At 45.4% G+C, this 24581-nt stretch overlaps 1 protein-coding gene across 1 annotated transcript; it reads right to left on the bottom strand.

Annotated features, from left to right (window-relative positions):
- Positions 1 to 201: 201 nt before the first annotated feature.
- LOC149435989 (interferon-induced very large GTPase 1-like) lies at positions 202 to 23498 on the bottom strand. The gene is made up of 6 exons (XM_089662190.1): positions 23148 to 23498; positions 15737 to 15826; positions 12787 to 12867; positions 12624 to 12671; positions 9104 to 9241; positions 202 to 2635 (listed from the first exon to the last, which is right to left on the bottom strand). The coding sequence occupies exons 1-6, from the start codon at positions 23422 to 23424 to the stop codon at positions 873 to 875; spliced, it is 2397 nt and encodes a 798-aa protein (XP_089518316.1). The 5' UTR covers positions 23425 to 23498; the 3' UTR covers positions 202 to 872.
- Between the last annotated feature and the right edge of the window lie 1083 nt (positions 23499 to 24581).

The following is a 24581-nucleotide window of genomic DNA, read 5'->3' as shown; positions in this document are numbered from 1 at the left end:
ACTTGCACCCACACTTGCATGACTGTCAAATAGGAATCAGCAGCTGTGTCCGCGCAGCCACTGCATCCCAGTAGACAGGCATGAGACGAGGATACATGGAGCACTGCAGCACCTTTGTTGCAGACTTTTATCCGCTTCTGTTCTGTAGATACTGACATGGCCTGTTTTGGCGCAGCTCATAAAATCTATCAACACGGATGCTGAATTGAAGTTCTGCTTTATTCTATAGTACAGTGAGAGGTGATCAGATGTTCAGGGTTTTCATAACACCGCATACCTTTATATGTAAAATATCAAAGATTAATTTATCATTGCAGTAAACATGAACATTTTCAGCAAAATCAAATTATCTGCAATTACATTTTTGGATGAGACATTATAGTTAAATTTTTTTTTATATATATAAAAATGTTCGGAAACGTTTATTCAAAGTATATGTGAACCTTCACCTTGTGAAACAACCCATTCAATTTAAAATAGAAATGAACGGTAAAACATTTGTGTATATACATAAATATAAAAAAAGTACAGTACAGCCTTTCTTTAGTGATCACAGCTGCATAGGAAGCTTAGAGAACTGGGAGAGGAGAAACAGCAGCACACTGATCTTCCCAATGAATGGTTGTGTAGGAGGGGGGTTGTCAGTACAAGTCTGATCAGTGAAGGAGAGCTGGCTGAGTTTCCAGCACAACTAGAGAACTGACCATGGTGTGTTCTTCTGCTTAGTGTGGTCAGTTTTTGATAGGAAAACAGAGGGACTGGCAGGAACTCTGGGGATTTCACACAAAGGAAGCATTACAAAGAGAACGAGAGACTTTCTCATACAAGTACATGATACGACAGGCACATATCAGGGACATGGAATGTTGGGTTTACATATTCTTTAGGCTCTCCAGAGCTTTTTCTTTTGTGATGCTCCTCCAGTCATCTGGTATTGTTGCTGGTCTAACTTTGTATTCTTTAGTAAACTCCTCATTAAAACTCACAAGTATATATTTCCAGTAATCTGAGCACTCAATGCTGGGATCTGGTTGGATGGCCCAGTCCGGATAGTATGTACGATACTCCCTGTATGGGTGTGATTGGTATCCTGTGTCTAAATTGCTAAATGTATCATCAGATGTGACGGATGTTGTACATGTATCAGTAGATAAGTCTCCGCTAAATGTCAGTCTGCGTCTTCCCAGGCCTTCGGGTCTATGGACGGTAGCAAAGTGTTCCTTGTGTTCCACATCATTGGCCTCACAGGGGACACCACAGAATGGACATTGCTTCCCACAGCCAACCACCTTCTTGAACAATTCATCCTGAGGCTTCACCAGCATCCCGGAGAGTACAGACTTTATATCCATAGATTGCAGCTCTGATAAGACTTCTGTTTCTGTATCTTGGAGGAAGAGCTGAATGTCAGATGAAAATTGGCCAACATCAGCCGTGTTCAGGAAATCGACCGCTTGCACCGCATCCTGTGGGATTACTAATTCTTCCTTCAGTATCTCACATACACTTTTCAGAAGGTCAGAGGCTGATGAACTATTGAGACATGTGTCTTCCCCAAGAGCTGCTCTTATGTTCTTGTACACGTCACCAAGCAGGTTTTCTTGTAATGGCTTTAGGGTTTGTGGTGTTGCATGTCGCTCAATGCAGTTTAATATCCAGTCTTTTGTATACTCCTCATACGAGCCTATAAACTGCACGAATTTCTGAAATGACATTTCTTCCAGGAGCTCCTCTAGAAAGAAACGGTGTAAGAACGATCTTTTGCTGAATTTCTGATGACCGTTGCTTACCACTATATCCACTATTTTCTGCCCGAGATGTCTAACAACATAATCTTTCATTGCTGGTTTTAGGCATTGATCGATAAATTCTTTGGCTTTAGTCTGGCTTACATCTTTCTCCTGAAATGTCTCTATAAATGTTTTCAAATATCCAGGCTTCAGTCTCCCCAAACGCACTTTTGGACTGTTCTCTGTACTGGATTTATCATGCATCTCTTGAAACTCTCTGGAAGCCTTTCCCAGAATGTGCATCTTGATATTCAGCTCAAACTGCATGGAAAATCCAAGACTTTTGAACTGTTTAGAAAACTCTGTGTTGATCATGTGAAGTAATTCCTGGCAGAAGTTGTCATTATAGTCCTCTCCAGTGCCCACCTTCCCTCTGATATATTTGTTACACTTACCTATAAGCGAATGAGCAAAATCATTTATTTTGTTAAATTGCTCCTTTCTCTGCCTAATACCAAATACATCTAAAAGTGAATTGTTCAGTTTCTTGACCCATCCACTGTCAATATATTTCTCATCCATCTTGAAATCAGGTTGCGGGACATCAGCCAAGTCCTTCATGCCCATTAAGTCTTGATTTAAAGCTAATCCTTTATTGCTCATGTCATTCATCAGCTGCTGAAACATAGATTTGACAACGCGGGTTTTGGATTTCCCTCTCTGTAGATCTCTCAGTGTCTTCTTCCACATCTTCTCAAATTCCTTCTTTAATTTGTTTTCACTTGGCTTTTGATTCTTCTCCCGACACCTCATCAGGAGATCAGTGATTTTTTCTTCAATCAGGTTTTGATAATTGATCTGTATATTCTCAAAATTATTTTTCTGAATAGACAATCGATGAGGTTCTGTAAGAAAATAAATATTACATTTTACAATATAATACAACATTACCAGCTAGTCTACAAATGAAATGTTCATATACTAGAAATATAATACAGCCAAAGCTGTAACTACAGCCATTGCACCTAATGCAGCAGCTGTAGAGCCTGGGACAGAGTAAGCAGAGACTATTGGGGCGATTTACTAAAGGCAAATTGTAACGGAACCGACCCAGACTGTGCTTGAGTACTTCCGTTAGGATACCGCTTCCCTGTCTGAACACCGACAACAGACACCACAGCATATCATACAAGACTAGACAACACCAGTCTTGAAGTAAACCAGGAGGTAGACTAGTTTATTTTTAACACAGATACAAGATATATACATTCAAGGGAACAACCCCCCCCCACCTGCATAATGACACAGAGCGGGGCAATCTACATTTAGTAACAAGAGACACACAAACAGACAGTCCCATCAGGAGGGAGGGCTTCTGTATACACCCCCCACCAAGCCAATACACATAAACACATACATCCCATAATAGTTTGCTCCCAAGCAAGACACACAATAGAACAATGGGATGCAACCACATGGCATTAAACAATCCACAACCCCCTACCCCAATATTAGGACAGATCACTCTGTACCCCTTACAGGCACAGGGTGACTTACACATAATAGGGATATGGGGAGCTGAGACAGGGGTCTCCCCACCTCTCCAAAGTGAGCTTTGTTCTATGGGCCCCCCACCCAAAGAGACTCCCGTCACACAAATCGACTGTGCACTTTGCAAAGATAAGTTGCACTCGGCAAGAACAGTTGCTCCAGAGCTTAGTAAATGAGCAGAAGCTCTGCTGACTTCCATCATTCAATTCTTTGCAAGTAAAAGTGCTTTGTTTCCCTTTTCATGGCACATGATTGGGTATTCCTTGCAAAGTGAATCTTTATCTCATTTACAAAGCTCTGGAGCAATGGCACTTGCAGAGTGCAACTGCACCTTGTATGGTGCACAGCCTATTTGCCTTTAGTAAATCAACCCCTATGGAGTTCATTTACTAAAGGCAATTAGACTGTGCACTTTGCAAAGTGCAATTGCACTCTGCAAGTGCAGTTGCTCAAGAGCTTAGTAAATGAGCAAAAGCTCTGCTGGCTTCCATCGTCCAATCACGTGCAAGCAAAAATGCCCTTTTTTAATTTTCCTTTCATGTGATTGGGTATTCTTGGCAAAGGGAAGCTTCACCTCATTTACTAAGCTCTTGCTCTTGCAGAGTTCACAGTCTATTTGCCTTTGGTAAATCAACCCCTATGTCTGAAAAGACTGCCCATGCGTCATATTCATCAGTGTCTTCTTAGTATTGAAACATTACTTTGATTGCTGGCTCTGGGATATAGAAGTGCAGGATACTTTTCTGCTCACTGATCCAACTGCCCAGCCCAGTTTAGTTTTGACATATCACAAATTCCTCTCCTCTTTGGTACACAGCAGAAGATCAGCAGGAGCTTCTGAGGAGGACACAAGAGGAGTATATATGAAAAAAAAAGTTAGCATAGCAGTTCTTCCAATGAAAGTACATTAACCCCCCTGGCGGTATTCCCGAGTGTAGCTCGGGGTAAGGTTTCAGTACCACAAGTGGTAACCCTGAGCTACCGAGTATACCCTGAGCTTGGGAATACTATACGGCGCTGCTCCACGATCCTTCGATCACTTACCTTGTCCTGCGCACCCGCGATGTTCCTCCTGCAGTGTCCCCGGCAATGTAATCCGGCCGATGCCGGCATCTGTCATCTGGGTTCCGTCCCCTGTGAGCGTCGGGACGTACGGGGGATGAAACGGTGGCAAATTCAAAAATGGCAAAAAGTGCCATTCACTAAATACACTAAAATCACATAGTATAACATTCCTGTATCAAACCATTTCACATACATTTTGTCCCGAGTGCTTTGTCCGGCACCCTGCCTGCATTTTTACTTTTCTTATTGCCTGGAAACTGAGAAACGTCCATGGCGTCCAAAAAGCGTCCCTTTAGGTCAGACGCGGTTTTAGACCGGCTAGAGAACAGCGATAGTAAATCAGAACCACTTGCAGAATTGAGTGATAATGATTTGTGGGGGAAATTCCTCATCAGACACTGAAAACGATTCTGCGACTGAGCTCAGCGATGTGCGAACTTGGCGCTGTATTTCACATTTCAATGTTTTTGGTTTGATTATATTATTAAATTAAATTTATTATTATTATATTATTATTTTTATGATTATTTATTATATTATAATTTATGATTTCGTGTTTCAAATTTTATCATCCCCGGGATGTTTACTAGACTCTTGTTCGGACAGATTTCAGTGAGTTATTCCTAAAAATTACAGGCCTACAATAAAAAAAAACATATTTCCATGCAAAAAAATGTACCGCTTTGAGCATCAAAAATCTGAAATAATCATACCGCCAGGGAGGTTAACATTAGTTTGGGACAAAATGATGCCGTTAGTCTGTAGGTGGGGTGCAGCACGGTGCGGCGGGAATAACGCGGTCCCAGTGCAACGAGAGAACTTGTACTGAAATAATGCAGACAGTTCACGAAGAACCCGGTGGGAAGGCAGCCCAACTGGAAACACTCATGGTTTCAATAGCAGGTGGAGAGCAGGATGCAGACAAACTGTCAGCTTCTGTAGAGGGGAGAAGACCATTGCCTGGCTGTCTTTTGCCCAAACAGGCAGGGGTCCAAGATGCAAGATTTCCCTTCTCATCAGGAACCTTTCCCTACTGCTAGTTCTATCCCTACCAGGCTGGGTACATGTCCCTATTATTATTGTTATTATACAGGATTTATGGCGCCAACAGTTTGCTCAGCGCTTTACAATATAACGGGAGACAATACAGCAACAATACTGCTATCAAGCTCATGAAGGCTCCACCTCCGCAACATCTCCAAGATACGTACGTTCCTCACCCCAGACACTACTAAACAACTCGTACACTCCCTCATCATCTCACGCCTGGACTACTGCAACTCCCTTCTCACCGGCCTACCCAAACACACGCTATCCCCACTCCAGTGGATCCTGAACTCAGCGGCGAGACTCATCCACCTCACCAACCGCTCCACATCCGCCTCCCCCCTCTGCCAATCCCTTCACTGGCTCCAGATTGCCCAGTGCATCAAATTCAAACTGCTAACCCTGACCTACAAAGCCATTCACAATGCCGCCCCAAACTACATAACTGACCTGATACCCAAATACTACCCTACCCATGCCCTCCGCTCCTCACAGGACCTCCTACTCTCTAGCTCCCTGGTCTCCTCCTCCCACGCCAGATTGCAGGATTTCTCCAGGACTTCCCCCATCCTCTGGAATTCCCTACCCCAATCCATCAGACTGTCACTTACCCTCATCACTTTCAGGCGCACCCTGAAGACCCACCTCTTCAGGGAAGCCTACCCCACCCTCACCTAACAGCTGACCTCCTCCACTCCTCCCACCACTTCATTCCCCACAGCCATTTCCTCCTGCACCACTTTCCCCTCCCTCCTAGATTGTAAACTCAAAAGAGCAGGGCCCTCGAACCCCTTGTGTATTATATTGTTTCTGTCTTGTCTCATGTTCTGTCCCCCTTGCTATTGTACAGCGCTGAGCAAACCCTTTGGTGTTATATAAATACTGTATAATAATAATAATAATAATACAAGAGGGATAGGAGGGCCCTGATCCTGGGAGCTTACAATCTAAGAGGGAGGGGCTAGTGGTACAAAAGGTAATAACTGTGGGGGATGGACTGGTAGGAGGAATAGAATATTCCATTATTAGCTGAAGGCAGGATAGGCTTCCCTGAAGAGATCGGTTTTCAGAGATCGCCTAAAAGTGAGCCGAGTAGGCGATAGTCTGATAAATTGGAGTAGAGAGTTCCAGAGGATGGGGGAAGCTCTGGAGAAGTCCTGGAGATGAGCATGGGAGGAGGAGACAAGGGAGCTAGAGAGCAGGAGGTCCTGCGAGGAGCGGAGAGGACGGTGTGGGTGATATTTGGAGACAAGATTGGTGATGTAATTTGGGGCAGAGTTATAAATATATATGTTATTGTTAATGTTTTGAATTTTATCCATTGGGCAATGGGAAGCCAGTGGAGGGATTGGCAGAGAGGGATGGAGGACACTGAATGGGGGCCAGTGGAGGGATTGGCAGAGAGGGATGGAGGACACTGAATGGGGGTCAGTGGAGGGATTGGCAGAGAGGGATGGAGGACACTGAATGGGGGCCAGTGGAGGGATTGGCAGAGAGGGATGGAGGACACTGAGTGGAGGCCAGTGGAGGGATTGGCAGAGAGGGATGGAGGACACTGAGTGGAGGTCAGTGGAGGGATTGGCAGAGAGGGGTGGCAGATACGGAACGGTTAGTAAGGTGGATGAGTCTGGCAGCAACATTCATGATAGACTGAAGAGGGGATAGCCTGCGATGAGGTCGGCCAATGAGGAGGGAGTTAGAACAGTCAAGGCGAGAGATAACCAGGGAGGGAATAAATTGCTTAGTAGTTTCCAAGGTTAAGAACGGGCGTATCTTGGAGATGTTATGGAGGTGAAGTCTACAAGATTTGGAACCATCAGGAACCTTTACCTACTGCTAGTTCTGTCCCTACCAGGCTGGGTACATGTCCCTACTCTACCAGCTGGCAAATGCGTGCCAAACCTTGGAGCCAGGGCTTTAAAAAGGCTATGCCTGACCCAAGATGGCTGCCAGAGCAACATGGGGCCCCAGCATCCATTGGCATGGCTTTCCCAGTGACCCAGGAACCATAGAGGAACCCATGGGTTATTACTAAGGCTTGTTAAGCAGAAACTCACCAAGCTTTGCACCTGTGATGTTTTTACTGTGGTTGATTTAATAAAACGAAGATTTTAGAACAATGGCGGGAGTGCGGATCGATTTAATTTAATTCTGGAATGGATAAGCAACTGTGGATCATGCACCTGCCTAGTTCCTGGGATGAGCATTGGATGGGTAGTAGCACCTTCTTTTCTTTTTTCAATTGAATTAATTGGTGAGTACATGTATACTGAATACCCATTCTTGACATTTGCAGATCTTCCCACACATATGAATGAGCAGGAAATTCACATGTGCAGGAAATAATGCCGCTCCTTTTGAAAAGCTTTCCACACTCAGATCAGTTTTTAGAAGCATTAGACAGGTGGTGAGGTGGCAATATGTCACCTCCTCACTGCCTGTTTTGACCCCCTAAATGCTTCACCACTGCCCTGCAACCACATGCATTACAGGCAGATGTAGGGCAGTGGTAGCACAACCCTTTTCACTTGGATAGGTCATGTTCAGTGGGTGGTAATGTCCGTAGACCCATGATAGGGGGTATAATTACTGACGCAACCCCAAAGCAAAGCATCTCAGCTTCAGCATGTGTACACCTCTAGCCACTGCCCTGTCAGCTAAATCACGGCTCAACCACATGTGTGAAAGAGTCCTGAAGGAGGAAAAAGCGGAGTCCTATGGAAGGAGTAACCACTGTATAGATACCACTGGAAGACCTCTGTACACCCATCTGTGCCCATATCTCTCCTGCTCCCCTCTCTCCCCCCTCTTCTCTTCTCTCCCCCCTCTTCTCCTCTCTCCCCCCTCTTCTCCTCTCTCCCCCTTCTTCTCCTCTCTCCCCCCTCTTCTCCTCTCTCCCCCCTCTTCTCCTCCCTCCCCCTTCTCTCTCCTCCTCTCCCCCCCCCCTTCTCTCTCCTCCTCCTCTCCCCCCCTTCTCTCTCCTCCTCTCCCTCCCCCTTCTCTCCCTCCCCCTTCTCTCTCATCCTCTCCCTCCCCCTCCTCTCCCTCCCCCTTCTCTCTCATCCTCTCCCTCCCCCTATCTCTTCCCCTCTCTCCCTCCCCACCCTCTTCCCCTCTCTCTCCCCTTCTCTCCCTCCCCCTCCTTTCTTCCCCTCTAACTTTCTCTTTACCCCCCTCTTTCCCTCCTCTCATCCTGACTGCTGCATTCTATTTTCCCACCGGCGCCTCCCAGCCCTTTAAGGGGTTTCAGATAAGGGGAGGTGGGGCGGGGTTTCAGATCATGTGACCACCGTGATTGGCTCTCACAGTGGTCACATGATCAAAAAGCTCCTGATCGCAAATACAGATTGGAAGCTTTCCGTTAGCCGTTGGTGACTGTGCCGGTAGTACGCAGGGCCCGCACTCTCGGCACAGCTGTGTTTATCTTTAGGTACGCTTTCATGCGGCCTCTCAGCATTCTAAACATGTTACATGTTACACCTGTATTTAAGGTGTAACATGTTTAGCACCCCTCACTTCACCCCCTCCACCCCCTTCCCTGTGACAGTCCTTTTGATGTATGTTGGTTGTTGTGTTCCTGACCTAAGACAATCCCTGTCTGTGAAGTAACATGTGCCTGACTATCCGGTGAAGAACCTGTGTTAGAAGAACGAGGAGAAGATCCATCACCAATGTAGCATTAGAGGTACTGTTACCGCCATTTGTATTACCTGTCGCCAAACTAAGATCACCTCCTACAGATGGACAAGGTACAAGCTCATCTGTACGTTTCATGTGCGATCTATCCTGTGACCCTTCACCCTGAGCTCGTCTTTTAGATTTGCATGAATGTTTTTTCTTGGAGACACCTTGAGAGGAGAGAGAAACGGAAGAATTTGATGAAACATGGGAGGAAACACACGGAGTGTCATTAAATGCAGTATTGTTTTTCTTTATCCTGCGTTGTGGATAGCCCTGATGATATTCTGTCTGGGTTTTTTCCTTGCTTGGTGGGAAACTGATACATTTTGGTATAAAAATAAGAAAGTAATACCATTTCTGCAATGATATGTACTGTACAGTCTAGTTTTTGACCTGCTGGCTTAGACATATCTTGTTCATGGAATGCTGCAGAGACATCTAATGATTCCTTCCTACCCACAAAGTATACCAAAGTGCAGAAACAGAAGACTTCTACAGTCTGGTCTATTTAGAAGGTTCTCTCTGGGAATAATAAAACAAACCTGGACACGGCTATTCTATGGCAAGCCTTGGCAGACTTATGGTAGAAGTGTAGAGTATACTATACTTCTTCACTCTCCGACAAACAAAAACCATGCTAGTCTGTGATGACTGCAGTCTCTGCCTGGGAATGCACCATTTCATATGTAGCATTACCCCCTTGAAGGCCACTGGGTTTTGGGTCCTCCTAAGCTTTGCACGGACAGGCAACATGCATTTTTCCACATCTCAACACACTCGGAGGCAGTACAGTCCCTGATCTTGTTTTTAGGGTATTTTATTTTCTAAAGCTGGGCTGTTTGCCTCTATTCAGACACACAGCCCGGCTCACCCTCACCCCCGACTCTCGGCTCCTGCTGCTGTCAGTCAAAACCTGTGAGCAGTGGCGTCCCAAGGCAGGTGCGGGGGGTACGGTCCGCACCGGGTGACACTGACCACACGGGTTGACACCGGACCCACTCCACAAAAAGGTAGGTTGTAAAGCAAGCTGACGATCTCCACAGGATGGATCCAATCCCTGACGGATGGATCCATCCTGTGGGGATCGTCGGCTCTCTTTACAACTTACCTTTTCTTGGAACGGGTCCGGTGTCACCCAGTATAGGTTGCACGTTGACGATCCTGCGGGGTGACACCGGTGTATTGGCAAGATGTGTCTCCCATGTAGATATGCCCCCTGAAGCAACTGTGTATGTCCCGGTTTCAGGCACGATCAATCGATGATAGAACTACTGCTATCATCGATTGATCGTGCCTGCATGCACAGTTGTCCTGGACCCGCTCCAGGTAAAGGTAAGTTGTAAAGAAAGCCGACGATCCCCGCAGGATGGATCGGATCTGCAGATTGAGCATAATGGATTGGAGTCCTATCCATTATGCTCAATCCGCAGATCCGATCCATTCTGCCCGGATCGTCGGAGGGGGTGTCACTAAGTGTTACCGCACCGGGTGACACCAACCCTAGGGACGCATCTGTCTTGTGAGCAAACAACTCCCGCTGCTCTCAGCCGAGCCTTTGAGAGATGGGAGAAGGGAGTAGTGCTGCTGCAGATGTGCACAGTGCTGGACTGAGATCAGGCTCTGGTGAGTATTTAGGGGAGTCTGCATATAAAAGATTTTTTACCTAAATGCAGAGAATGCATTATAATTAATAACCTTCCACTGTCTGTGATTCCCCCCCCCCCAAAAAAAAAATATTTACCTGACAACACTCTCGATCCAGCGTTGTCCCTGTCAGCAGCCCTATTCTGCTTTCTCCCTGCATTCACTGGCTTTACAGAGGGCAAAGGGAGCTGCTGTTGGTCAAACTCAATGAGGAGGAAGTGGGGGTGTGACCAAGCCATGGTGTGTGTGTGTCTATAGATGCACACAGCTCAGTTTGGGATTGAGCCCACATAAGTACTCCCATAGCAAGCAGCTTGCTATGGAGGCATTCAGAGAAGAGAAGGAGCCTAGAGTGCCAGCTGGGCTCCTCAGAAGAAGAGGCTGGGGGCTGCTCTATGCAATAATAATGCACAGAGCAGGTCGGTATGACATGTTTTTTATTTTAATAAAAATGTACCTTTGCAATCACTTTAATAGCTTAATGCGGCCTTTCTCAACCAGGGTTCCCAGGCACCTTGGGGTGCCTTCAGGCTTTTTCAGGGATGCCTTGGCAAAATGCTTAAAAATTGCCCACAAATTGTATACAAGGCAGCAGGTGAATCAAGCCGGCCTTTTAGTTACACAAAGCCATAGGTTTTCATTGTGCACTTTTACAACCTGCCAGCTGCTGGCATCCTAGCAACCAATTACATCACTAGTTGATATGGAGGACATCGGGCGCCTGCACAGCATCCTTTTTTGCCCCTCCCATGCCCCTCTCTATTGTCAGTGGGGTCACATTAGCTGAGTGAGGAAGAGAAACACTGAAATACTAGTCAGTACCAGTTTGCAAAGGAATATTTGCTTTGGAAGAATAAATCACCACCAACGTTGGGTGGCCTATGCGTGTGGATGTTGCTGCGTTATGTAAAACGATTAGAATCATATTTTACATTTTAGAATGGGGGGCCTTGAGATTGTGCAAAATGTAAAAAGGTGTCTTGACATTGTCCATAATTTTATAGGGTGCCTAGGTTGAGAAACATGACCCTAGGGTGCCATCTGGGTTCTCCAGGGGTGCCATGGCAAAATGCCTAGAAATTATCCCAGATTTCCCCAAAATTGGTCCGCTGATGGATTAAGTATGCTTTTTTGTTACACAAAGCCACAGTCAGGGGCGGACTAACAATTTGGGCACTGCTCGAGGGCCCAGGGTCAGTAGGGGGGCCCCATGAGATGCCCCTAGTACCTTTCATAGGCTTTTTTGGGTGTAATTTGAGTGTGGGCGAGGACACAGGGGCCCCATGATCCCCTATTGCCTGGGGGCCAGGGGCGGACTGACAACTCATGGGGCCCCCAGGCAATAGGGGATAATGGGGCCCCTGTGTCCTCGCCCAAACTCAGAAAAGCCTATGAAAAAGGTACCAGGGGCATCTCATGGGGCCCCCTACTGACCCCGGGCCCTCGGGCAGTGCCCGAGTTTCCAAATGGCCAGTCCGCCCCTGCTGGGGGCCCCATGAGTTCTCAGTCCGCCCCTGGCCACAGGCATTTACTGTGCAGCATTACAATGCTGGACACTGTGGGCCCACTGCCAGCATTCTACAGTGCCTTGAAAAAGTCTTCCTACCCCTTGAAATTTTCCACATGTTGTCATGTTACAATGTATTTGATTGGGATTTGATGTGATAGACCAACACAACACACCAAAAGGTTTTAAAAAATAAATCTGTGAAAAGTGTGGCGGCATTTGTACTCAGCCCCCCGGAGTCAATACTTTGTAGGACCCCCTTTGGCTGCAATTCCAGCTGCAAGTCTTTTTGGGGACGTCTCTCCCAGCTTTGCACATCTAGAGAGGGACATTTCTGCCCATTCTTCTTTGCAGAATAGCAATACCAGTAAGATCACCTTATGAGTCTGGATACTTACAGCAGCCCTGATCTGTCTGAGTTGTGTTTTCCTCCTTGAATTCTTTCACTGCATAAAAAGAAAACATATTTCTTCAGTTTTATGCTCATAGGAATATATTTTCATAGTTTGTAAATTAAAATGAAGTTTTAAAAAAACATAAGTGTAAAAAAATACCACTTACCTGCATCAGAAGGGGGCAATTCTTTCTTAGTTTTTGGTTGTTGTGAACTGAAACGGACGCTCAGATTTATATATGAGTTACCTACAGAAAGAAAAAGTCAATGTTTTATTTCCAGGTCCCCCCATAAGCAGATTAGAATGTTCCCTGTATACACATGCTTATTATCAATAGAAAGAGAGATTATGAATCTAACAACATGCATAAAGGAATAAGAATTTTTTTCAATCAATTATTTGATATGTGACTTTTTATTGCAGTAATTCCAGGCATGGTGACTTCCAAAAACAAACTGCCTTAAACCGACTGTCTCTATTAAAAGAAAAAAAACTCTTGAAGAGCTAAACTTGCCAAAAAATCTTCAGCATTCAACACTTCCAGTAGTATCATAAGTCTGGTCCCCTTCTGAACATTTGCACAACTATTGCCAGGTCTAAAAAATCTGTAGTTTTTTTTTTTATTCTATAGGTCCTTTGCTTTTATAAAATACATGGTTGGGGGGGGGGGGTCTTTTACAAACTCTGAAAGCTGTAAGTGAAAAATTATTAACCTCAGATTTTAAAATAAATTGTTTTTATTTACAGTTTTGCACCCTTTAGTTTTTACCATTTCACAAAAAGGCGCTATTCAAAATGTACCAATATTTATTATGTATTAACTCAATACAGTTTTATCTTTTATATCTAGTAGGAATTTAGCAGGAATTTTGTAAATTTTGCCATGTATGTATCCACTAATAATGATTTTAGTGTATTTTTAATGAAGATAGAGATTTGATGAACATTTGCACAACTATTACAGGGTCACAAAATCAGCAGCACATTATTCTTTTATTCTATAGGTCATGTGCTTTCAGAAAATATATGGTTTGGAGGTTCTTTTACAGACTCTGAAAGTTCTAAGTGAAAAATGATAACCTCCAGATTTTTAGAGACAATTATTTTTATTTACAGTTTTGCGCACCTTCAGTTTTTACCATTTCTCAAAAAGTCACGATTCAAAATGTACCAATATTTATTATGTATTAACTCAATACAGTTTTATCTTTTATATCCACTAATAATGATTTTAGTGTATTTTTAATGAAGATAGAGATTTGATGAACATTTGCACAACTATTATAGGGTCAAAAAATCAGCAGCACATATTTCTTTTATTCTATAGGTCATGTGCTTTCAGAAAATATATGGTTTGGAGGTTCTTTTACAGACTCTGAAAGTTCTAAGTGAAAAATGATAACCTCCAGTTTTTAGAAACAATTATTTTTATTTACAGTTTTGCGCACCTTCAGTTTTTACCATTTCTCAAAAAGTCACGATTCAAAGTGTACCAATATTTATTATGTATTAACTCAATACAGTTTTATCTTTTATATCTAGTAGGAATTTAGCAGGAATTTTGTAAATTTTGCCATGTATGTATCCACTAATAATGATTTTAGTGTATTTTTAATGAAGATAGAGATTTGATGAACATTTGCACAACTATTACAGGGTCAAAAAATCATCAGCACATTATTCTTTTATTCTATAGGTCATGTGCTTTCAGAAAATATATGGTTTGGAGGTTCTTTTACAGACTCTGAAAATTCTAAGTGAAAAATGATAACCTCCAGTTTTTAGAGACAATTATTTTTATTTACAGTTTTGCGCACCTTCAGTTTTTACCATCTCACGATTTAAAATGTACAAATATTTGTCATTTATTAACTCAGTAGAATTTTAACTTTTCTGTGAAGTAGAAATTTATCAGGAATTTTGTAAATTTTGCCATTTGTGCATCCACTAATAATTATGTTAGTGTATTTTTTGTGAAAATAGCAAATTGAGGAACATTTGTGCAACTATTGCGGGGCCTAAAAAATGAGTAGCACTTTTTTTAATATTTTATAGATCACATGCTTTTTGAAAATATATGCTTTGGGGGGAGGGGGGGGATCTTTTCGAAACTCTGAAAGCTGTAAGTGAAAAATGATAACCTCAGATTTTTAGAGTAAACTGTTTTCATTTACAGTTTTGCGCACCTTCCGTTGTCACTCATTCACAAAAGGATGCAATTTAAAATGTGCAAATATTTGTTATTTCTTAACTCAGTACAGTTTTTACTTTTCTGTTTAGTAGGAATTTAGCAGGAATTTAGTAAATGTTACCGCGTGTATATCCATTAATAATGATTTTAGTGTATTTTTAGTGAAAATAGCAATTTGATGAACATTTGCGCAACTATTGCAGGGCCTAAAAAAATCCGTAGTGCACTTTTTTTCCCTATAGGTCATGTGCTTTCAGAAAATATATGGTTTTGGGAGGGGGGGTCTTTTAGAAACTCTGAAAGTCGTAAGTGAAAAATGATAACCTCAGATTTTTAGAGGATATTGTTTTTATTTACACTTTTGTTCACCTGCAGTTTTCACCATTTCACAAAAAGGTGCAATTTAAAATGTACAAATATTTGTTATTTATTCATTTAATACAGTTTTAACTTTTATGTTTAGTAGTAATTAACCAGGAATTTTGTACATTTTGCCATGTATGTACGAGGGGGTCTTCAAAAAGTTTCTGTACTTTAATTTACATAATTGAGTTTAAAAAGGTGCGGAAAACGTTTTGAAGACCCCACATATCCACTAATAGTGATTTTAGTGTATTTTTAGGGAAAATATTGTTGTGATAAACATTGGCGCAAATATCACAGGACCTAAAAAAATCTGTAGCACCTTCCTTTTATTCTACTGGTCCTATGCTTTCAGCAAATGGTTTGGGGGGGGGGGGGGGTCTTTCACAAACTCTGAAAGATGTAAGGGAAAAATAAAAATGGAATGGAAAATTGCAAGAATGGCCTGGCCAGCCAAGTTTAAAAGTGAAGAGCAGGGCCTGGACTCGAAAAATTCAATCAATAACATGAATAGCTATGCGTGCCTTGCTGTCATCCAACATGAGATTTAACTGTGACATACCTGATGAAAGGAGGAGATAAATCAACTGAAAAAATACAACTTTCACATTGTTTTGCACAGACGGCAGTTTCGCAAAGGTTGGACGTTGAACTAAAAGAGAAACGATGCCATTAAATTGTATGTCAATCTAACAAAACAGGAGAAATGTCTATGCCAAGCAAAAAATAAAAAGATAGTTTTGGATAAGTGGGAGATGATTGGAGCTCTGTCCCCTTGTGCTCTCTCCTCCCCCGCGGAGCTACCTGGTTCTCCCCTATCCTGCCCGCTGTTGCGGTGTTGTCAGGATGGAGAGCGGGGAAGGGGCTGGCACATTTGTCATTTAATGCTGTCCAGGGATCCATTAGAGAGATTACTCCAGGGACAAGGGGTGGGCAGGAGGGGCGGTTGCCCTGGGCGCAGTGGGAATTTTGGTGGGTTGTACTAGAATGGGTGATTTGGGGGGGGGGGATTTGTACTAGGAGAGTGGATTTCTGTTAGGAAGGGGAAATTGCGATTGGGGATTTGTGCTAGTAGGAATGATTGGGGGGGGGGGGGGATTTGTGGTAGGAGAGTGGATTTCTGTTAGGAAGGGGGATTTGTGATTGGGGATTTGTGCTAGTAGGAATGATTGGGGGGGGGGGATTTGTTGTAGGAGAGTGGATTTCTGTTAGGAAGGGGGATTTGAGATTGGGGATTTGTGCTAGTAGGAATGATTGGGGGGATTTGTACTAGGAGAGTGGATTTCCATTAGGAAGGGGGATTTGCGATTGGGGATTTGTGCTAGTAGGAATGATTGGGGGGGGGGGGATTTGTGCTAGGAGAGTGGATTTCTTTTAGTAAAGGGGATTTGTGATTGGGGATTTGTGCTAGTAGGAATGATTGAGGGGGGGGGGGGGGGGATTTGTGCTAGGAGAGTGGATTTCTTTTAGTAAAGGGGATTTGCGATTGGGGATTTGTGCTAGTAGGAATGATTGGGGGGGGAGAGGGATTTGTGCTAGGAGGGGACATTTGGGAGTAGGATAAGTCCTATGAGAGGGAATTTGGGGTAGATTTGTGCTGCAAGAGGGGGATTTGGAGGGGAGAAGATTTATGCGCAGAGGGGAAATTTGAGGGGTAGTGGGATTGTGCAAGGAGGGGGGAGTTAGGGAGTGAGAGGGTTTGAGCTGGGAGGAGGGATTTGTACTGGAAGACGGGGAAATATTTTGGGGGGAGAATTTTGGCTTGCAAAGAGTATTTATGCTTGGGATGGGGGGGGGGGGGGGGTAAGTGTGAAGATTAGTGCTCAAATTGTTTTTTTTTGGGGGGGGGGGGAAGGATCTTTGCTGGGGGTGCTGCTTGACATCTTCGCCCTGGGCACTAGATGACCTTGTCTTGGTGCTGCTGCTATGTCTGTCTTAATTTTCCAAAAAATTGTGATGAAAAATCACAGCTTCAAAAAATTCACCATGCTTCTTACAATATACCTTGGACTGTCTATTTTCCAAAAAAGGGTAATTTGGGGGATATTTGTACTGTCCTGACATTCTCAGGCCTCAAGGATCAGAATTGACCGATTTATATATCCCAAACTTCATGGAGTCTATAACTTTCTTATAGATTAAAAATTATACACCGATTTGGGTTATTTTCACCAAAGAAGGATAGCAGAATACATTTTGGCCTACATTTAAAAAGAAAGGTTATATATTTGCAAATTTGTATAACAAAAACAAAAATAAATATTTTTTTCCCCAAATTCTCACCAGAAGAAAGCTTTGTGTGGAAAAAAAAGGATAAAATTTCATATGGGTAGTGTTGCATGACCGCACAATTGTCATTGACCAAGTTCTCGACCGCGCTATAGCCAAAAGATGGCTACAGCGCGGTCCACTAGTTCTGGAAGTGCGTCCATGGGTGTCCTGCCAGAACCAGACACCCCGCACGCCCGCTGGGGCAAGCACTGCGCTTGATCTGTGATTGGTGTGTCCTTCGGACACAGCTGATCACATGACTAAGGAAAGGGATTTTACCATGTGACCAGCTGTGTCCAATCACAGCTGATCGCCAGGTAAATAGGAAATGCCGGTTATCGGCAGTCCTCTCCTCACGCATTTTGCAGGGGGACATCTACACTGATCATCAGGGCACTAATCATCCGTACCCTGTTGGTCAGTGTAGCCCAATCAGTGCGACCAATAGTGCCCATCAGTGACCATATGTGTTGGCAATCAGTGCCCATCAGTTGAATCAATGACCATCAGTGCCCATTAGCTGAATAAGTGCCCACCAGTTGAATCAGTGAACATTAGTGCCTATCAACTGAATCAGTGCCCACCAGTTGAATCAGTGTTACCTATCGGTGCCCAGCAGTGCCGCCTATTGGTGCCCAGCAGTGCCGCCTATCAGTGCAGCTTAACAGTGCCCATCAGTGCAGCCTATCAGTGTCCATAAGTGACACCTCATCAGTGCTGCCTATCCGTGCCCATCAGTGCAGCCTATCAGTGCCCATCAGTGACATCTCATCACTACAACCTATCAGTGTCCATAAGTGACACCTCATCAGTGCAGCCTATCAGTGTCCATAAGTGACACCTGATCAGTCCTGCCTATCCATGCCCATCAGTGCAGCCTATCAGTGCCCATCAGTGACATCTCATCAGTGCAGCCTATCAGTGTCCATAAGTGACACCTCATCAGTGCAGCCTATCAGTGCCCATCAGTGACTCCACATCAATGCAGCCTATCAGTGCCCATCAGTGAGGGAGGAAAAAAATTACTAATTTACAAAACTTTGTAATAGAAACTAAGAAAAACTTTTTTTTTTCAAAATATTTGGTCTTTTTTGGCAAAAAAATAAAAAACCCCAGTGGTGACTAAATACCACCAAAAGAAAGCTCTATTTTTGTCTCAAAAAATGATACAAATTGAGTTTGAGTACAGTGTTGCATGACCACACAATTGTCATTCAACGTGTGAGAGCGCTGAAAGCTGATAATTGGTCTGGACAGGAAGGGGGTAGAAGTACTGAAGGGGTTAAACGTGAACTGGTGGAGCGAGTTTCTGCTTTTAAGTTCCTAGGAATTGATATTTCAGAAAAATGTACCTGAATGCTGTTTTTTAAGAAATCTCAGCCATGTTTACACCTCTTGAGGCTTCTCAGGAAAAGTGTCAAACAATAAAAGAAAAAATTCCCAGCTCAAATTACCGACCAGCCTGCAACCAACCGAATTGCCCTGTCTAACAGTATGCGTTAAAAACGGGATTAGATTGCACACATTTGCAAATACATATGTAAACTGCAGAGCCCCTTCATGGCACCCCAATATTCTGCAGTCCCTAAATCTATAAATTTTGAGAGCCCCCATAGTAGAAGCACATGGATTATGATGGATAGACTGAGGGAGCCCACCCCTCCTTAAGGGTCAGTTCAAACTCCCCACACTACTGTCCTCTGCCCCCTTCACATCTCTCCCCCACACTACTGTCCTCTGCCCCCTTCACATCTCTCCCCCACACTACTGTCCTCTGCCCCCTTCACATCTCTCCCCCACACTACTGTCCTCTGCCCCCTTCACATCTCTCCCCCACACTACTGTCCTCTGCCCCCTTCACATCTCTCCCCCACACTACTGTTCTCTGCCCCTTCACATCTCTCCCCCACACTACTGTCCTCTGCCTCCTTCACATCTCTCCTCCACACTACTGTCCTCTGTCCCCTTCACATCTCTCCTCCACACTACTGTCCTCTGCCCCCTTCACATCTCTCCCCCACACTACTGTCCTCTGTCCCCTTCACATCTCTCCTCCACACTACTGTCCTCTGCCCCCTTCACATCTCTCCTCCACACTACTGTCCTCTTCCCCCTTCACATCTCTCCCCCACACTACTGTCCTCTGTCCCTTCACATCTCTCCCCCACACTACTGTCCTCTGCCCCCTTCACATCTCTCCCCCACACTACTGTCCTCTACCTCCTTCACATCTCTCCCCCACACTACTGTCCTCTGCCCCCTTCACATCTCTTCCCCACACTACTGTCCTCTGCTCCCTTCACATCTCTCCTCCACACTACTGTCCTCTGCCCCCTTCACATCTCTGCCCCACACTACTGTCCTCTGCCCCCTTCACATCTCTTCCCCACACTACTGTCCTCTGCCCCCTTCACATCTCTCCTCCACACTACTGTCCTCTGCCCCCTTCACATCTCTGCCCCACACTACAGTCCTCTGCCCCCTTCACATCTCTCCCCCACACTACTGTCCTCTGCCCCCTTCACATCTCTCCCCCACACTACTGTCCTCTGCCCCCTTCACATCTCTCCCCCACACTACTGTCCTCTGCCCCCTTCACATCTCTCCCCCACACTACTGTCCTCTGCCCCCTTCACATCTCTCCCCCACACTACTGTCCTCTTCCCCCTTCACATCTCTCCCCCACACTACTGTCCTCTGCCCCCTTCACATCTCCCCCACACTACTGTCCTCTGCCCCCTTCACATCTCTCCCCCACACTACTGTCCTCTGCCCCCTTCACATCTCTCCTCCACACTACTGTCCTCTGCCCCCTTCACATCTCTCCCCCACACTACTGTCCTCTGCCCCCTTCACATCTCTCCTCCACACTACTGTCCTCTGCCCCCTTCACATCTCTCCCCCACACTACTGTCCTCTGCCCCCTTCACATCTCTCCTCCACACTACTGTCCTCTGTCCCCTTCACATCTCTCCTCCACACTACTGTCCTCTGTCCCCTTCACATCTCTCCCCCACACTACTGTCCTCTGCCCCTTCACATCTCTCCCCCACACTACTGTCCTCTGCCCCCTTCACATCTCTCCTCCACACTACTGTCCTCTGCCCCCTTCACATCTCTCCCCCACACTACTGTCCTCTTCCCCCTTCACATCTCTCCTCCACACTACTGTCCTCTGCCCCCTTCACATCTCTCCTCCACACTACTGTCCTCTGCCCCCTTCACATCTCTGCCCCACACTACTGTCCTCTGCCCCCTTCACATCTCTCCCCCACACTACTGTCCTCTGCCCCCTTCACATCTCTCCTCCACACTACTGTCCTCTGCCCCCTTCACATCTCTCCTCCACACTACTGTCCTCTGCCCCCTTCACATCTCTGCCCCACACTACAGTCCTCTGCCCCCTTCACATCTCTCCCCCACACTACTGTCCTCTGCCCCCTTCACATCTCTCCCCCACACTACTGTCCTCTTCCCCCTTCACATCTCTCCCCCACACTACTGTCCTCTGCCCCCTTCACATCTCCCCCACACTACTGTCCTCTGCCCCCTTCACATCTCTCCCCCACACTACTGTCCTCTGCCCCCTTCACATCTCTCCTCCACACTACTGTCCTCTGCCCCCTTCACATCTCTCCTCCACACTACTGTCCTCTGCCCCCTTCACATCTCTGCCCCACACTACTGTCCTCTGCCCCCTTCACATCTCTGCCCCACACTACTGTCCTCTGCCCCCTTCACATCTCTGCCCCACACTACTGTCCTCTGCCCCCTTCACATCTCTCCTCCACACTACTGTCCTCTGTCCCCTTCACATCTCTCCTCCACACTACTGTCCTCTGTCCCCTTCACATCTCTCCCCCACACTACTGTCCTCTGCCCCCTTCACATCTCTCCTCCACACTACTGTCCTCTGCCCCCTTCACATCTCTCCTCCACACTACTGTCCTCTGCCCCCTTCACATCTCTCCTCCACACTACTGTCCTCTGTCCCCTTCACATCTCTCCCCCACACTACTGTCCTCTGCCCCCTTCACATCTCTCCTCCACACTACTGTCCTCTGTCCCCTTCACATCTCTCCCCCACACTACTGTCCTCTGCCCCCTTCACATCTCTCCTCCACACTACTGTCCTCTGCCCCCTTCACAAAGTTTTTCTTCATTTCTGTTATAAAATTTTGCAAATAAATAATTGTTCTTCATGTATTTAGGCCAAAATGTGTTCTGCTACTTTTCTTTGGTGAAAATAACCAAAATCAGTGTATATTATTTAGTCTGTAGGAAAGTTATAGAGTCCACAAGCTATGGGATATATCTGAAAATTGATCATACTTGATGTACTGACGGCCGATCTCATTTCTTGAGATCCTAAAATGCCAGGACAGTACAAATACTTCCCAAATGACCCCTTTTTAGAAAGCAGACAGTCTAAGCTATTTTGTAAGAGGCGTGGTTTTTTAAGTTGTGATTTTTTTGTCATTTTTTTTGGAAAATTAAGAAATTAAAACAAAAAAGGTTTCACTTTTTTTTATGTTTACATATTGTCACCAGTACAGTACTGTGTCATCATATAAACTGGTGTGGCGGTGATCAGGCGCACTGACTAGTGTCAGTACGGAAAAAAAAAAGTCTACTTTTTTTTATTTTGTTTTCTTTATTACATTTTTCCTTTTTGACTTTTTTTGTAGCACACTGTGACCAAAGCATTACAATGTTACTGTAGTAACGTTGCACTACTGTGGGGAAGTGATCAAGAGTCTTATTTTACTGAATGAAATTGATTCATTCACTTGTTGTGATTAGCTGTGATTGGCCACAGCCAATGACATGGTACAGATGGACTGTGATTGGCCCTGTCTGTACCATGTGATCAGTGTGATCACAGCTAGCAACACAACTGTACACTATGAATGGCATGAATCAAAGCCATTCATTGTTTACAAGTATGTGATCTGCTGTGATTGGTCACAGCGATCACATGGTACCAGCAGAGGGCTGGTACAGTAATCATTCATCGGCTGTGTACGATAGACACTATGTATTGTTGTAATTAGCTGTGATTGGCCAGTCAACAACATGGTACAGATGGGCTGTGATTGGCCCTGTCTGTACCATGTGATCAGTGTGTCCAATCACAGCTAGCAAAACAATTGTACACTATGAATGGCATGAATCAAAGCCATTCAATTTTTACAAGTATGTGATCTGCTGTGATTGGTCACAGCAATCACATGGTACCAGCAGAGGGCCGGTACAGTGATCAGTCATTGGCTGTGTACAATAGACACTATGTATTGTTGTAATTAGCTGTGATTGGCCACAGTCAGTGACATGGTACAGATGGGCTGTGATTGGCCCTGTCTGTACCATGTGATCAGTGTGTCCAATCACAGCTAGCAACACAATTGTGCACAATGAATGGAATGAATCAAAGCCATTTATTGTTTACAATTATCATGTGATCTGCTGTGATTGGTCACAGCGATCACATGGACCAGCAGAGTGGCGGTACAGTGATCAGTCATCGGCTGTGTCCGGTAGACACAATAGGTGACAGATCACACCCGCAGAACGGCTGCATGGAAAGTCCTGCCCTGCCGTCATTGTATTAGGCTGGGTGGGAAGTGGTTAAGTGCCCTGTATGTGATAACAAATGAATGTATTTTTCCATGTTTTATGTTTTGTGAGATCAAGTTACTTACTTTTCTCCAAGTCTTTACGGAGGTCATCTTCCACTTGTCTCTCGTTAATGTGAATTAGAACATCAAGTGTGAGTTTACAGCCGTAAGAGTCTCCGTAGAAATCCCGGATGATATCAACAACCCTGTCGGCTTCTGCATTTTCCAGGCGACCTCTCGGGATTTTGCTGTAATCCTCATCAATGTCCACATCGGTGAGTTTTCTTCTGAACCTGTTCAGTTGTCGGGATTCAAGGTTCTCCAGCGCATTCAGCAGGACATCTCTCACCGTGGTCTCCATGGTTGTCTTCTGCTCTACCAGCCCGATAATAAGTATCCAAGCTTCTGACCCTTTAGGATCAAAACATTAAACACCTAATACTGAAGAAAGGAAATTTGAACAACCTCCTTCTATATATATATATATATATGGCATATTGCCCCATTCATGTTAAAGAGAACCTGTCATTCTGTTCATTCAGGGCAAAGGGACAGTGTGTGTATGAAGTTCAACCTCAATCACTTTATACTCTGCAGCTATCCACAGCTGTCCCCCCTTCTGCCACAGCTGTCCCTCCTTCTGCCACAGCTGTCCCTCCTCCTGCCACAGCTGTCCCCCCTTCTGCCACAGCTGTCCCTCCTTCTGCCACAGCTGTCCCTCCTTCTGCCACTGATGTCCCCCCTCCTGCCACAGCTGTCCCCCCTTCTACCACAGCTGTCCCCCCTTCTGCCACAGCTGTCCCCCCTTCTGCCACAGCTGTCCCTCCTTCTGCCACAGTTGTCCCTCCTTCTGCCACTGATGTCCCCCCTCCTGCAACAGCTGTCCCCCCTCCTGCCACAGCTGTTCCTCCTTCTGCCACTGATGTCCCTTCTTCTGCCACAGCTGTCCCTCCTTCTGCCACAGCTGTCCCTCCTTCTGCCACAGCTGCCCCTCCTTCTGCCACAACTGTCTCTTCTTCTGCCACAGATGTCCCTTCTACTGCCACAGCTGTCCCCTCTTCTGCCACAGATGTCCCTTCTGCCACAGCTGTCTCTCCTTCTGCCACAGATGTCCCTTCTTCTGCCACAGATGTCCCTCCTTCTGCCACAGCTGCCCCTCCTTCTGCCACAACTGTCTCTTCTTCTGCCACAGATGTCCCTTCTACTGCCACAGCTGTCCCCTCTTCTGCCACAGATGTCCCTTCTGCCACAGCTGTCTCTCCTTCTGCCACAGATGTCCCTTCTTCTGCCACAGATGTCCCTCCTTCTGCCACAGATGTCCCCTCTTCTGCCACAGCTGTCCCCCCTCCTGCCACAGCTGTCCCTCCTTCTGCCACAGATGTCCCCTCTTCTGCCACAGATGTCCCCTCTTCTGCCACAGATGTCCCCTCTTCTGCCTCAGATGTCCCTTCTTCTGCCACAGATGTCCCTTCTTCTGCCACAGATGTCCCTCCTTCTGCCACAGCTGTCCCCTCTTCT

The sequence above is a fragment of the Staurois parvus genome, unplaced genomic scaffold (genome assembly GCF_062004578.1).
Source record: "Staurois parvus isolate SC_StPar_1 unplaced genomic scaffold, SC_StPar_1.0 ptg001435l, whole genome shotgun sequence".
Taxonomy (NCBI): domain Eukaryota; kingdom Metazoa; phylum Chordata; class Amphibia; order Anura; family Ranidae; genus Staurois; species Staurois parvus.
The sequence above is the reverse complement of the archived record's forward strand: the minus strand, read 5'-3'. Positions and strand labels throughout refer to the sequence as shown.